Source organism: Balaenoptera borealis (genome assembly GCF_965194805.1).
Source record: "Balaenoptera borealis genome assembly, chromosome: 10".
NCBI classification, from domain to species: domain Eukaryota; kingdom Metazoa; phylum Chordata; class Mammalia; order Artiodactyla; family Balaenopteridae; genus Balaenoptera; species Balaenoptera borealis.
In genome coordinates, this window is record NC_138874.1 from 9333754 (window position 1) to 9347919 (window position 14166).

General features: G+C 41.0%; 1 protein-coding gene across 4 annotated transcripts in view; it reads left to right on the forward strand.

The window, feature by feature from the left end:
• HEATR1 (HEAT repeat containing 1) overlaps window positions 1-14166 on the forward strand; it is a 70486-nt gene that overhangs the window by 23695 nt on the left and 32625 nt on the right. For all 4 annotated transcript variants that reach the window (XM_082407556.1, XM_082407557.1, XM_082407554.1 and 1 more), the window contains exons 21-32: window positions 1207-1376; window positions 1763-1921; window positions 3251-3493; window positions 3752-3883; window positions 5079-5182; window positions 5353-5496; window positions 6363-6481; window positions 6578-6699; window positions 8239-8367; window positions 9837-10067; window positions 10836-10962; window positions 12368-12528. In XM_082407556.1, the coding sequence (XP_082263682.1) occupies window positions 1207-1376; window positions 1763-1921; window positions 3251-3493; window positions 3752-3883; window positions 5079-5182; window positions 5353-5496; window positions 6363-6481; window positions 6578-6699; window positions 8239-8367; window positions 9837-10067; window positions 10836-10962; window positions 12368-12528 (1841 nt within the window). The remainder of the gene's footprint in view (window positions 1-1206; window positions 1377-1762; window positions 1922-3250; window positions 3494-3751; window positions 3884-5078; window positions 5183-5352; window positions 5497-6362; window positions 6482-6577; window positions 6700-8238; window positions 8368-9836; window positions 10068-10835; window positions 10963-12367; window positions 12529-14166) is intronic.

The window sequence follows — 14166 nt, forward strand, 5'->3', positions numbered from 1 at the left end:
AATAGATACGTTTCAGATACTAATGAGATGTATGAATGACAAAGCTGACATCCCAGATCTGTGGGGTTCTTAGGTTGACTGTTAAACAGGACATCTGCTAGCCATTTGGAAACATTAAAGAAGGTTGACTCTAACCTTATTCCTTAGACAAAAATTTCACCTGAACTAAAGATTTCACATTAAAAAAAACTTAGCTTTAGTGTTAGAAGAAAATGTGGAGTACTAGAGGTAGATACTTTTAAAACTCTTTTAGAGTGGGGAGCACCTTTCAAAGCAACATGTAAAACTAGAAGAAAAATTCTTCTATAAAGCTCTAAAATTTCCGCATCAAAAAGAAAGTGAAAACAAACATCTATTCAGGACAAAATATCTGCAAAGTATCATGCACAAATGGGTTATTTCCTCTGCACTCTTGTGCAAGGATGTATATACAGGGTGTTTGTTGCAGCAGTTTTAATGCCAAAAGACTAGAAACAATCTAAACTTTTACCAGTAAGGTAAAATACAGTAACCAGTAAAGTAAAATACAGTGGAGCATTTGTATACAGTTTTAAAAGGATATTTAATATAGATATGTATGTACTTATATGGAAAACCCTTCCAATATACATTGAGATGTGATAGCAGTTGGTGCAGAACAGGATATGTATGCTATGTTCTCATTTGTGTGTTTTCAAAAGAATATAACAGAAAATGTCTAACACTTCTCTAGCATAGAAAACAAATAATTAAACAGTGACTGGTCTTCAGAGAGGGAGTTTGAGTTGAGAGGAAAACTTGCATCATGCACCCTTTGGTACTATTGAAGTTCTATACTGTTTCAATGTGTTTTTTTTTATTTTTTGTGTTTTTATAATTTTTTTTTATAATTTTTATTTATTTATATTTATTTTTGGCTGTGTTGGGTCTTCGTTTCTGTGCGAGGGCTTTCTCTAGTTGTGGCGAGCGGGGGCCACTCTTCATCGCGGTGCGCGGGCCTCTCATTGTCGCGGCCTCTCTTGTTGTGGAGCACAGGCTCCAGACGCGCAGGCTCAGTAGTTGTGGCTCACGGGTCCAGTTGCTCCGCGGCATGTGGGATCTTCCCAGACTAGGGCTCGAGCCCGTGTCCCCTGCATTGGCAGGCAGATTCTCAACCGCTGCGCCACCAGGGAAGCCCTGTTTCAATGTTTTGAATCGTTACTTAAATTTTTTTCCCTTTGGTTTTAGTGGTGACATCTCTACTCATTAATCTGGGAAGTCCCATAAAAGAAGTACGTAGGGCTGCCATTCATTGTCTCCAGGCCCTCAGCGGAGTGGCATCCCAGTTTCATCTGGTCATAGATCATGTGGTTCCTAAAGCAGAGGAGATCACCTCAGATGCCACCTATGTTGCTCAGGTAAACTCAGTAGCAAGGAAGATTGAGAGTGTGTATGCCCGTGTGGACACATGAACCTTTTTCTCCTTTCTTGACATTCTGCTTTGCAGGGATTTTTATTGACTAAGTCATTGAATTTAGAAATTGATATTGCAATGTCTGCACATCTTTCTTCCCACATTTTAAAAAGATAGCAATGCCATGTTTCATTTCTGCTATCTTTTTAATGGCTAAAAGGCCAATGTTTAGTTTTTGATAGTAAGCTACCTGATGGGTAGTGATACCCTTTCCTATTAAGGGTATTGAAAATCATGAGCAGTGTCGCATCATTTGGGAAAGAATCTTCCATAAGTAGTACATGTAACTTTTTTTTTTCCAATCCGGTTTTTTTTTTTTTTGTATCCCAGGATTTGGCTACTTTATTTGAGGAACTACAGAGAGAAAAGAAGCTGAAATCTCATCAGAAGTTGTCTGAAACTTTGAAAAACCTACTTTATTGTGTATATAGTTGCCCATCTTATATTGCAAAAGATTTGATGAAAGTACTTCAGGAGGTCAACAGTGAGGTATGTGCAATTTAAGTGGGCTGTCCAATCCATGTGATGTTACTAAAGATCATTGTAACTGCTCACGTGTGCGTAAGACTTTGTGAGAGTTGCATATATGCACTCAGATGTGAACATTTTATTAATTTGGGAGGGGGAAGAGTTGAGGTGGAGAAAAGAGATACAGGATACAAAAAGCAAATATTAGTGAGTTTCTTTCCATTTAAAAATTGTGTTATCCCTGTCTCATCATTGATGTGATTTTAAATGAATTTTACAGTTACACAGGGAAAAACACTGGCGATGCACTGCTGAAAAACTGTTAGTTTTTGTTTGTTCTTCAAGTGAAAATCCTCCACAAAATAATATATTTGAACATAAAAGTCTGTGCACATTCCAAAATCATTTACTCATTTTTAAAATGTATGTGGCTGTACATTTTTCTGTGGGGAGAATCCAAAGCTTTCATTATGTTGTCAAGGAAGCCTGTGATTCAAAAGAAAGAGGTTGTGAATCACATGTTTGTGTGGTGGTTTGTGCTGGTACAGAAAAACTGCTCCTCATCCTCGTGTTCCAGAAATGCCCGTGGACCTTACCGTTCTTGGACTGACTGCAACTTGCAGAACTAAAAGAGGGATCAAATGGAGTAAAAGCCATTTGATTATATTGTCTTGTTGTCAGCAAACAGATGGCCTTTATCAGCTCTGTGTCATCCCTGGTATAAACAAGGAATTGACAGTCTTGGTCTGTAAAAAACCAAGTAGTAAATATTTTAGGCTCTGTGGGCCATACAGATTGTGTTGCAGCCACTTAGCTCTGCCATCGTGTTGCGAAAGCAGCCTCAGACAGTATGTAAACAAATGAGCATGCCTGTGTTTCAGTAAACAAAATTGACAAAAACAGATGGTCCTCTGGACTTGGCCTGCAAGCCATAATTTGCTGACTCCTGGTTGAGTTATTAAAGACTTCAGATACATAATTTTAATTAATATTAATTACACAGCATTGGAAATGTAGTGTAGAAAAACTAAAATTTATTTTTATAGTCCAAAACTTTAGTTTGTATTTCCTGTTTTCAGAAGGTGTTAGGATGCTCACAGATTATTTTTCCTGTCATCTCTAAAGGGTTTGGATCTTTTGACTGTTATAGACTGAACTGTCAGAGGGGACCTGGGTGCCTTAGTTGGATTAATAGCTATCCCTGTGTCTTAAGAGGTCATTATTTTATTGTTTTTTTTCCTCCAGGCTAAGCTTGCAGTCTTGCAGCATATCTTTGGATATCTTTGTACAGCAAGCAGAAACTTATATCCATATAGATAACTATTTACTAATAAATTTTCCAAACTTTAGATGGTGCTTTCTCAGCTGCTGCCTATGATTGAGCAACTGTTAGAAAAGATGCAGAAGGAGCCCACAGTTGTCCTGAAAGATGAGCTCATTGCTCTGCATCTCATTCTGGGAAAATATAATGAACATTCAGCTTCCCTTTTACATAAGGACCCGAAGAGTCTAGATATATTTATAAAAGCTGTGCACACAACAAAGGAACTTTGCACAGGAATGCCAACCGTTCAGATTACAGCCCTCGAAAAGGTTAGTGATTTCTTTCAGAAACTGAAGCATGTTCAGGCTTTCAAAAATCTGTAATGTTTTACTTCAAGAAAATAGACTGGGCATATCTTAAAGGAATATGATGTATTTGACCCATTTTGCAAAACTGAATGATGTTCATGAGTCATTTAAACTGACAAAATGGAGACCAGTTTCACATTGTAAAAGAGAATGATAGAAAGATCATGTTTGGAATTCAAGTTTGTTCATTTATCTCAATTGCCTTTTTTCTGCCTCTAGATTACGAAGCCATTTTTTGCAGCTATTTCAGATGAAAAGGTTCAGCAGAAGCTTTTGTGCACATTGTTTGATTTATTGGTGAACTGTAAAAACTCACATTGTGCTCAGACTGTTAGCAGTGTTTTTAAAGGGGTAAGTTGCAAACTTCCTGCCATTTGTTTATTGATGTTTACTCTCTTGCAAGTAACACCATGTTTAAGCTTCCTCTATTTTTTTTTTATACATTTGGTGTAGGATTTTATTATTTATTTATTTATTTTTGGCTGTGTTGGGTCTTCGTTTCTGTGCGAGGGCTTTCCCCAGTTGCACCAAGCGGGGACCACTCTTCATCGCGATGCGCGGGCCTCTCACCATCACGGCCTCTCTTGTTGCGGAGCACAGGCTCCAGACGCGCAGGCTCAGCAGTTGTGGCTCACGGGCCCAGTTGCTCCGCGGCATGTGGGATCCTCCCAGACCAGGGCTGGAACCCATGTCCCCTGCATTGGCAGGCGGATTCTCAACCACTGCGCCACCAGGGAAGCCCTAAGCTTCCTCCATTTTATAATGCTTTTAGGAAGTCAGATGTTCCCATTAACCAGAATCATGGAAAAGGAGGTCATAGAGAAGTGCAATATCAACGTTATAAGTCTTCATCATTATTTTTATTGTATGAAATAATTATAGTTTTGAACACGTAGGGTGTATGTTAGTTTGGATCTTATTCATATTAGGGAGAATCTCCCTCTTATGCAAGAACAGGAGTGAATGGTGGCTCCATGTTCAGCTGGGTCGTGGATTATTCTGCTTGATTTAAATAGTTGTTTAATGACATATAGAATGGAGTTGAGAATCTGCTCATTGGTTTATATGTATATTGAAACCTAGCTGTAGATCAGAATAACCACCTAGTTACTCAGTGTTTTGCTTTGTTGTGCTTTTCTAGGAAAATACTTTCACAAAAATAGATAATAGTGTGGTAAAGTCTTAGTATCCAGATTCTGCAGTTTTCAGAATTTTAACATAATTACTTAGATTTCTAAGATGAGTTAAGTGGAACAAATTAAGGCACAGAGCAGTGTGTATAATATGCTCCTCTGTGCGTGTGTGTGTGTGTGTGTCTGTCTGTCTGTGTTTAATATTTATAGAGCTGTTGGTATATGGAAAATTTCCCAAGAATACATAAGAAATTGTCAATGATATTTGCCTTTGGGGGTTGGGCTGGGCTGTAGGGTTGTAGGGGGACAGAGTGGACAGAAACATGTTCATTGTATCTGTTTGAATCAACGTAAACTGCTCTAATTTTCACCCATGGAATCCTGTCATCACCCATTCTTCCTTCATATTCCAGATTTCCGTTAATGCTGAACAAGTCAGAATAGAACTGGAGCCACCAGATAAAACTAAGTCCTTAGGCACAATTCAGCAAACAAGGAGGCAGAAAATGCAGCAGAAGTAAGAGCTATGAATGCATGAGAACACTGTTGTCCCCCAGGCCTTGGATGTTTTGGAACCATTGTGATTTTTTGATACCCATCAATTGGGCATAATCGGATACAGTAATTTTTACTTATTAGCGTTGATAATGTTTGCTTTTCTAACTTTTTGTCTTGTCTGTTTCCCAGAAAATCACAAGATCTAGAATCTGTTCAGGAAGTTGGAGGTTCTTACTGGCAAAGAACAACCCTCATCCTAGAATTACTGCAGCACAAAAAGAAACTCAAAAGTCCTCAGATATTGATGCCGACACTTTTTAACCTGCTCTCAAGGTAATGACACTTGCCTTTGATCTGTGAGAGAATGAGATTCTAATTCTTGCCCATCTTATTTTATTTAACATTCTCTTTTCACATTCTCTTCTTGCTTAGCTAGTCTGTAAAATAGAGCAAGTTGATACTATAGTTGAAAGATTTAAAGAATGGTTATAGGAACCGGTTGCCAGGGCCTGAAACTAACCTTCATCCTGTATTACATAATAAATGAGCGCTTTCTCCAGCCTACTTTCCTTCCTCACTTTCAACACCATGTCCCCGGGGGCATCATTACTTGTATTTAAGGATACAGTGTGACACCCGCTATATTTTTTAGGTGTGCGTTATTAGATAGCTGTCGTGTATGCATTGCATCGCAGATGTGTGCTCTCGTCCAAAAAAGAAAGTAATTCTCAAGGTTGTCCTCTAAGGAGATTTAAAATAGGTTGACGGAAGGTGCAATAGAGAGGAGAGGTAATGTGACGTAAGTGCCTGCCTGCACTAGAAGAATCAGAGTTAGAAATCTTACATCATGTTTATAGACTTGATGTTTTTGGGTTTTTTTAATAAGTTTATTTATTTATTTTTGGTTTGGTCTTTGTTGCTGCTCGCAGGCTTTCTGTAGATGTGGCAAGCAGGGGCTCTAGGCACGTGAGCTTCAGTAGTTGTGGCACGCGGGCTCAGTAGTTGTGGCTCATGGGCTTTAGAGCGCAGGCTCTAGACTTGATGTTTAATGTTAATGTTTTATTAACATTAAATGTTTAATGTTAATGTTTTGAATTAAATGTTTATTTAATATGTGTTCTGGACAGTGGTCATTAATGCAGCACTGAAATTGTACAACTCTTTCATTTCCCATCATTTCTCTTCCGGGCATCCTGAAGGTGTTTAGAGCCTTTGCCACCAGAGCAGGGAAGTATGGAATACACCAAACAGTTAATTCTAAGTTGTTTGCTTAACATCTGCCAAAAACTCTCTCCAGATGGCGGCAAAATACCAAAAGGTGTGTACTTTGTTGGAAGGAAAGGGGGGGAAGGATTATCTACTCTGAGGATGAGTGTACCTACCACTTAGAGATTTTTTATTTCTCGCGCTGTAGATGTTCTCGATGAGGAGAAGTTCAACGTGGAATTGATAGTTCAGTGCATCCGCGTTTCTGAGATGCCTCAGACCCATCACCATGCCCTTTTACTTTTGGGTACTGTTGCTGGAATATTTCCTGTAAGTGTTAATGATTTAAGACTTACGCAGATATTTTTTTCCGTGGAAATGCGTAGGCCTGCACTGTTGTGAATTCAGTGGACATTTTGGATATTACAGTGCTGATGGGACTCTTGGCCCTGCTTCTTCAATAGCTGAGACAGTAAGCTGGTTGATCTTGCTAAGCTTTGGTTCCCCTTTTTGTGAAGTGGAGAATAATAGTAACCTTCTTCGTAGGATTGTTGTGAGAATGGGATTGGATAATTTATTGTTAGCACTTAGCACAGTGCTTGGTGCAATGTAGCTATCCAGTAAGTGGTGGTATTAGTGTTATTTGGAAAAAATCCCGTGAATCCTCAGGTAATCCTCACACAGCTTTCAACCAGTGACTTAAAATTAATTTGATTATAAAGTACCTCAGTTAAAGAAATCGTGTTCCTTATAGAAATACGTCGTTTAAAAATTTTTGAAGAGATTGAAATTATTTTCATGTAGGGGATTTAGGTCAGATGTACTTAACCTGGAGCTGGTTCTCCATGACCTTTAGCGAGCGGGTCTCTTAATCTACTAAAATCATATGCAAGATTTAATGTGTATGGGTTTTTTCCCCCCTTGGTGTAGAGTCAGTAGCTCTCAAAGGGGTTGATAATCCAGAAAAAATTAAGAATCATTGATATTTTTCTTTTGTTTTTATTGAAATATAGTTCATATGCCATATGAATATATAGTTAAATGCCACCCATTTAAAGTATACAGTTCAGTGGTTTTAGTTTATTCACAGAATTGTGCAATCATCACCATTATGTACTTCCTAAACTTTTTCATCAACCCCAGAAAGAAACCCCGTATGCATTAGCATTCACTGCCCGTTTCCTTTACCACCAGCACCCCTGATCTACCTTCTCTATCCTAGACGTTTCCTGTAAATGGAATCATATAATACGTGGCATGTTTTGCACTTCATGTAACGTTTCCAAGGTTCATCCATTTTGAAGCTTGAATCAGTATTCTTTTTATGGCTGGATAATATACCATTGTACGTGTATACCACATTTTGTTTATCATTAGTTGACGGACATTTAAGTTGTTTCCACTTTTTGGCTCTTAACAATTATGCTGCTGTGAACACTCGTATAGGAGATTTTGTGTGAACATGTTTTCAGTGTTTTCAATAGGAGTGGAATTACTGGGTCATATGCCAACTTAACTTTCTGAGAAACTGTCAGACTATTTGAGTGTCTGTACCATTTTGTACCCACCAAGCAGTGTCTGAGGGTTCTGTGTCCCCACTCCCTCACAGCTGTTATTGTCTTTTTTATTATAGTCATCCTAGTGGGTATGAAGTGGTGTCTTCCGATTTGGATTTTGCATTTTCTTAATAACTGATGTTGATCATCTTTTCATGTGCTTATTGACCATTCGTTTATTTGTGGAGAAATGTCTTTGCAAATCCTTTGCCTATTTTTAATTTGAGTTATTTCTTTTTAGTGCTGAGTTTAATGAATCTTGATACTTGATGTGCTTAAAATGGAAAATATTGAAAAATGTGTTTTCTTTCAGGATAAAGTTCTACACAATATCATGTCTATTTTTACATTTATGGGAGCCAATGTGATGCGTCTAGATGATACTTACAGTTTTCAAGTTATTAACAAGACAGTGAAAATGGTAATTCCAGCACTTATGCAGGTAAGCTGTCTTTCCACCATCATTGGTGTTATTTTTCTGATTTTTAAGATTTTTAAGATTTTACATAGCATGAAATGCAAGAAGTGGTAAATACATGACATGAAAAGCCTTTCTGAAATGCTCAGGTATTTGTTGTGCCCCTTAAATTTGAGTGGTGAACCTAAGGAGTAATCTTGGAAACAGTGTCTTTTCCAGAAATACCTATAAACATGCCAGGCTGGTTCTGCTGTACTGCCAGGGTATAACTCTATAAGTGCCTGAACATTCCTCTGACAAAGTGAATTTACATTTACCGTGTATCTCAGGACATCGCGTCAGTTTGATAAGACCCCTGTGTAGGTCGATGAAATAGGAAGTTTTAGAGCAAATGTGTTAACATACAATTCAACAAACATTTACCAAGCATTCCCTTGAGAGCTCAGTACGCAAAGAGATGAGTGAGACCTGGTCTCTGCCAGACTAGTCTCAGCAAGGAGTGAAGACTTCGAAGCTAAAAAGTAGCCTTGAACGTGAATGGGCATGGCTGTCCACTTGCGTTTTCTGTTTACCCTCACTGTTGTCACTGTCTTTCCTCATGCTATTGACCATTTCAGCGATGACCATACCCAGCACCTCCTCCTTTTAATCTTGGTATAAGGTTGGTATTCTCTGTCCAGCAAGTTAGCCGCGACAGGAGACGTATATAAAAAGGAAAATAACGATACGCATTAATATGGTATATGCCAGTGGAATTTGATAAACACTAAAGAGTTCAGAATAGGGGAAGGTCCACGCGGGCCGGAATGATCACACAGACTTGATTAAGCAGTGGACTTTGAATGGGTCTGAAGAGGAGGTAGGATTTGCTCCCTGAAACGGCAGGCAGTCCCGGCCTGGGGATGGTGTGCGCAGTGTGTGTGAGGGATGTGGAGAGCCGAAGCGGGTGGAAGTAGGGGCACCGGGTTAGCCATTCGTGCAGGGGTCTGTTCCTTCATCCTTTCATCCGCTAGGCTGTTATCTTCTGCGCACCCATACCAGATGGTTTGAACTTTATTCTGGAAGCAGCAGGGAGCTGATGGCCTTACCGTGCTCTGCTTTTCAGATTAAACCGTTCTTCTCGAGGCACAACTCAAATCCTGCTTGGTTTTTGCAGGACGGCCCGAGAGCAGCCTTGCTATCAGGGCCCGTCCTTGGCATCTGCCATCTAGTGCCGCCTGTTACCTTTTCACAGGTGTATTGTGTCTCGTGGAGATGATACATCTCCTTTGGGGAAGTGCTCACGCCTTGCACTTTGTAGTCCCCTCGGGGCCACAGAGTGCCGAGGACATAGTCTGTGTACTCCTTGAATACTTACCGATTGGTCTCTGATTATTAGAACTCCTTTGACAACTTCTTGGGCGCACATCTGAAGGCCTTTCTGTGCCTACTTATAGCTTGCCTCGCGGAGGGTTGTTTGCTCCCGCTCACTGCCCCTGCTTGCTGTCCTGCAGTCTGACGGTGGCACCTCTGCAGAAGTCACGAGGAGCGTGGAGGACATCGTGGTCAAGATCATTAACGTGTTCGTGGACGCGCTGCCCCACGTGCCCGAGCACAGGCGCCTGCCTGTCCTTGTCCAGCTTGTGGACACACTGGGCGCAGAGAGATTCCTCTGGGTTCTCCTCCTCCTGCTCTTTGAACAGTATGTCACTAAAACCGCGCTGGTGGCTGCCTTCGGAGAAAAGGTCAGAGCGTAGGGCGCGGTGACAAGAAAAAACGGGTGGTGTTTCACACAGATTTTGTGTCACTTTCCACTTGAAACATGGGGCTGGTGATGGTTAGTGTGCGTTACTTAACAGTGTGTGCTCAGAAGGGCTTTTAAAGGTGTTTCTAGCATTCTCTGAAATTGCTTCCAGAGCCCGAGGCACGGAATACCCTCAGGAGCAACAGGGCTTCTCCTGAGGGTGACTTGACTTTTCTAAGAAACTAGGCTGGTGCCGTGCTGGGTGGGTGTATTTTAATTAAGCCCCAAAGAGTACAGCTGTACAGGAATTAAACTGTGTCTCTTGAACATGGTTTTGAAGGCATTTTAGGGGGCAGGGGAGGAAGGTCGGTGTCACTGAAGTCAGTGAGATGCAGGTGACAGTTTTGAAGAGCCCTGTTTTGAAGAGAGATGAGGGCAGAAGTTACACGTCCAGGGCTGTTTTTAAATGGCTTCTTAGACGTGGGATCCAGGAATAGATCTAGAACCTACTCAAAGTAGTATGTTCATTTCTGCCAGATATCATAATGCAGTGTATCCTGGAATTATGCCTCATAATTCTCATAAATTGGCTTTTTTATGTAGGAAGCTCAGTACCTGATTCCTCTGGTCATACACGTGACCATAAGGAACAGCATGGAGTGTCTTTGTGTGCTAAGAAGTACTTTTAAAACATTTCCCTTATTTCTACTTACTAAGTAACATAAATTTGAGAGGTACAGTTTATTACCTATTTCTCTCCCCTACACAGGATGCTATTTTAGAGGCAGACACTGAATTTTGGATTTCAGTCTGTTGTGAATTTAGTGTCCAGCATCAGATCCAAAGCTTGATGAATATCCTTGAGTACTTAATGAAGCTGCCAGAGGAAAAAGAAGGTGGGCGTTAAGTCTGATGTTAATTACTGTTTAATCTGGAAGCTTGAGAGAGGCAGGAGGTAATGCAGCTTGTCTTCAGAACCCATGGTGCGTCTTTAGAAGGATTTTTTTAAGTAAGTTAGTAATTTTTATTCGAGTATACGGTTGTTACCTTCTCCAATGTTTATGGAAAACAGTAAGCGGGATTTCTGCTTGCCGTTCCTCACACGTTGGCTTTCAGGCCTCTGTGCCTCTGTGCTGATGTGTGGGCTGTGGCGTGTTCCAAGTGTCTGGGATGAATTGACGGTGAAGTGACAGCAAGTTAGCAGCATCTTATTAGCTATATCTTAGTTTCCCATTAAAATGTGAAGCCTTTTTTTTTTTTTCTGTCTGCACCATGCGGCTTGAGGGATCTTAGTTCCCCAACCAGGGATTGAACCTGGGCCACGGCAGTGAAAGCGCAGAGTCCTAACCACTGGCCCGCCAGGGAGTTCCCGTGAAGACCTTTATAAGAAGAAAAACAAAACAGGTACCACGGCAGTGGTAACTAAATATGAAAATTTTACCACGTAGGGGTCTTGAAGAAAATTCCGCTCATTGCAGCACCGATGAGGTTGGCTTAAGAAAGGGCTGACGTGTTGACTGTTCTTAGTTCTCTGCCCTTTGGAGCAGAACAGTGAGGTACATTAGAAAGAAGGGTCTGAAGACTCCGCAGGGACTGCTGTCTGGGTGACCGGCCGTTTACCTTGCCTGCCCTGCTTGGCCGGGTTTGGGAGGGACAGAGCTGGGAGGCGCCGGTGAGCTGTGTGTGGTGACGTGTGGAGGACGAAGGCTTCATTCGAGTCGCTCTCTAGGACGGTGGTTTTTAAGGGGCCCACCACGGACCCCCAGCCATGGCACCCCAACCCCTTTCGTATTTGATACATTTGAATGTGGGATTCTACAGAGTTTTAGGACAGACACCTGCAGCTTTTAGAGTTAAATGTTGAAGGCGAGGGATGACCCCCCCTTTAGTCTGTTGTGGGCCATCAAAGTAAATGTCTCTGCAGCTTCGGAAATGGGGCATGGAGCCAGTTTAGACTCCTTTTGCAGTATCTTTGTCTTCTGTTTGTTTGTCTGAGTTACCTTGTTTTTTGTTTGGTTGGTTTTGTCTTACATACTGTATTCTCAGGGCTGTTTGGGTACTTTCTTGGTAAATATACTCCTATCTTTCACTGGTTTAGAAGAGGAAAAACTGGGTATAACAAATTCTATATACACATGCATATGTATAATAATATACATATCGTATATTATGTGTATAACAGAGTAACAAATTTCTCTCTAAAAATTGTATCCATTTACCCTGCTCATTATGTCTGTATCTAAATACCAAAGAATCAGGTCGAAGATGAGTGAGGTCACTTGTTCTGTTGCTCTTTTTCAGAAACCCTTCCCACATCAGTATCTTACAAGAGCGACTCACAAGAAGAAATGCTACAGGTTTTTAACATAGACGCTCACACCAGCAAGCAACTGCGGCATTTTAAATTTTTGTCAGTGTCCTTCATGTCTCAGCTTCTGGCTTCCAATAATTTTATCAGAAAGGTGAGATGTTCTTTAAATGTGTTTGCTTTTTCTGAAGGAACTGTGTTTTAGGCTAGGAAAAACAGCTTGGCAAGTCTGTCATGAAAACGTGAGGCATGCCTGTAATAGAAACAGACAGTGCTGTTCACCTCAGCATGAACACCTGTTGGGCACGATCTACTAAGATTGTATATACGTAAACCCTGTGGCTCAGCAGTTCTGTTCTCAAGTGGTATATACCTGCAGAAGTGTGTGAACATGTGCACCAAAAGACATCGACAAGAATCTTCGTGGTAGCATTGTTCATGGTGCCCAGAACTGGCCACAACCCAAGTGTCCATCATCAGTGGAGTGGACAGAGCGTCTCGTCATAGCTGGACGTGGGTGAACCTCAGGGACACACGGCCATCTGGTGACTCTCATCAGCATAATATCAAAGGAGAGAAGGCAGACACAAAGGAATGCATCCTGTGATTCCGGTTGTATGAAGTTCAGAAACAGGCAAAACACACCTGTGGTTTTAGAAGTAACGACAGTGTCTATCTTTGGGAAGGAGGAAAGGGCAGGGTCAAGTAGGGGAGGGATTCTGAGGTGCTGATAACATGCTGTTTCTTTACCCAAATATAGTGAGCTCTACACACATGATTTGTGCACCTTTCTGTTTGTGTGCTTTAAACTTTAAACTAGAGAGAAAGAAGGAAATACAGAAACAAAATGAAGAAATAAAGAAACAGAAAGGAGGATCCAGGGTCATGACCAGGAACATAAGAATGGCTGAGCATTCAAATTTCTGTACTCTGTTTCTGTTATAACGCATGAACAGATCCAGGGGGAAACCTATGATCATTGAAATATTTAGAGAAAGAATTTAGTGAATCCAGTGCTTATTCGTGATTTCAGAAAAATAATCCTCACCATTGTGAGATGGACAGAACTCCTCAGCCTGATAAAGACATCCGTCGGAAGCCTGTGGTTTACAGCACACTTCATGATGAGACATTAACATGTGCCCGTTAAAGTCTGGAACAAAGGTGCCCTCTGTCAGTATTCCTACTCAGCAAAAGAAATGAAGTGTAAGAATCAGAAAAAAAGAGAATTGATGAGCTTGTAGAACTGGTAGTTAGCTCAGCAAGCTCACTTGAGAGTGATCAGTGTAGACACTGCTCTGTGTCAAGCAGGCTTGCTGAGGATGGTGGTGCTTCCCAAGCACGTGGGTGGGTCAGTGTGACTGGACACCAGGCGGACACACCCACGCGATGTAAGACACGTGCTCCATGGCTGGTAGCACCACATGGCAGTGGGGAGAGAAAAATGTCCAAGAACTAGAGCTGGCACGGTTTGTTTTCCAAGTGGGGGGAAGAAAGACTGATCTCATATATGAACAAAAGACAGTTTTAGGTGGCTTAAAAACTTCAGTGTGAAAAGAAATACTTAGCACTTTGAGAAGAAAACCAAGGGAAAAACATCGTTGTAACTGGAGGGTGGAAAAGAATTTCTTAAGAACTTCAACCAAAAGCCACCATAAACAAAATGAAAAGAAAGCCACAGACTAAAAGAAGGGTATTGCTGTTTATAAATCAAGAAGCGTCTGTTTCCGTTAGAACAACCGGCAAAGAATAGGAATTCACTGAAGAGGAATCACAAATGGCCAATGTGACG